General features: G+C 48.6%; 1 protein-coding gene across 1 annotated transcript in view; it reads right to left on the bottom strand.

Annotated features, from left to right (window-relative positions):
* Positions 1-353: 353 nt before the first annotated feature.
* The window catches only part of tpd52 (tumor protein D52), a 16,116-nt gene continuing 14,544 nt past the window's right edge, over positions 354-1,925 (bottom strand). Inside the window, 2 exon segments of the mRNA XM_048229549.1 lie at positions 354-396; positions 398-454. Of these exon segments, the coding sequence (XP_048085506.1) occupies positions 354-396; positions 398-454 (100 nt within the window).

Genomic DNA, 1,925 nt, shown 5'->3' on the forward strand with positions numbered 1-1,925 from the left:
TATATTTATTGGTGTATGTATATTTATGGTGTGTGTATGTATGTGTGTATAGGTTTTATGGTGTATGTATATTTATGGTGTATGTATTTATGGTGTGTGTGTGTGTGTGTGGGTTTGTAGGGGGTTTATTAGTGTGTATGTATTTGGGTGTGTGTGTGTGTGTGTGTGTGTGTGGGTTTATGGTGTGTGTATATTTATAGTGTGTAATATTATATTTATGAATTATATATATTTATGGTAATATTATTATGTGTGTGTGTATTTATTAGTGTGTATTATATTTATGGTGTGTGTATTATGGTGTGTGTGTATTTATGGTGTGTGTGTGTGTGTGTGTGTGTGCGTGTGTATCCTCACCTGACATCCTCTAGTTTCCTGCTGATAGCGGAGCCTGATAATAAGAGCTACAGCTTTCTGACCGGCCTGAGACAGAGTCTCTGTAGTCTTCTTATACCTGCAGCAGAGACAGAGAGAGAGGGAGGGAGAGGGAGAGGGAGAGAGAGGAGGGATGGAGATGAGGAGAGGAGAGATGGAGGAGAGGGAGGAGAGAGACTTTGACTTTTAAGGTTCCTTTATTGACGGTCAAAAGAAACAGGTAACATTAAAACCAGCCCTTAAGCCTCCCTCCACCCACCCCACCCCCACCCTCCCCAACTCGCGTCCACAATATTCAAACAAATTAGCACCAAAAGGAAAACAAAGAAAAAACAAAAGAAAGAAAACAACCAGCAGACAGACCAACCAGCCAGCCTATCATAATCAACCAGACAGACCAACCAGCCTATCGCCAATCAACCGGGCAGACCAGCAACTGTCATAATCAACAGACAGACCAACTTCCGGCCTATCGCAATCAACGGAACAGACCAACCAGTAGCCTATCGCCAATCTAACCAGACGAATAACCAGCCTGTCGTAATCAACCGAACAAGACCAACCAGCAGCCAGCCTATCATAATCAGCCAGACAGACTTCCAGCCAATATCGCAATCAACCAGACAGACCAGCCGGCTATCACTTATCCCCAGCCAAGCAGACCAGCCATGTCGCCAATCAACCAGACAGACCAGCCAGCGCATCGCAATCAACCAGACAGACCAGCCAGCTATCCATAATCAACCAGACGAACCAGCCAGCCTGTCATATCAGCAGACAGCCAGCCAACCAGCCTACCGTAATCCCAACCAGACAGACCAACCCAGCCTATCGCAATCAACCAGACGAATACAGCCAACTATCGCAATCAGCCAGACAGAATAACCGGCTATCATAATCAGCCAGACGAACCGGCCAGCTATCGCAATCCCAGCCGAAGACAGACCAGCCAGCCTATCGCAATCAGCCAGGCAGACTGGCGGCCCTATCGCGAAATCAACCAGACGAATAACCAGCCTATCGCAATCAACCAGACAGACAGACCAGCCAGCCTATCGCATCAACCAGACAGACCAACCAGCCTATCGCAATCAGCCAGACAGACCAGCCAGCCTATCTCGCAATCAACCAGGCAGACCAGCCGGCCTGTCATAATCAACCAGACAGACCAGCAGCCTGTCATAATCCAGCCTGGTCAGACCAGCCAGCTATCGCCGTCAACCAGACAGACCAACCAGCCTATCGCAATCAACCGAACCAGACCAGCCAGCCTATCATAATCAATGAACGAACCAGCCAGCTATCATAATCAACCAGACAGACCAACCAGCCTGTCACATCAGCCAGACAGACCAGCCAGCCTATCACGTCAGCGAACCCAGACCAGCCAGCCTGTCATAATCAGCCAGACAGACCGGCCAGCCTATCGCAATCAACCAGACAGACCAGCCAGCCAGCCTATCGCAATCAGCCAGACAGACCAGCCAGCCTATCATAATCAACCAGACAGACCAGCAGCCTGTCATAATCAACCAGACAGACGAGGCCAA

The sequence above is a fragment of the Alosa alosa genome, chromosome 20 (assembly GCF_017589495.1).
Source record: "Alosa alosa isolate M-15738 ecotype Scorff River chromosome 20, AALO_Geno_1.1, whole genome shotgun sequence".
Lineage (NCBI taxonomy): Eukaryota > Metazoa > Chordata > Actinopteri > Clupeiformes > Clupeidae > Alosa > Alosa alosa.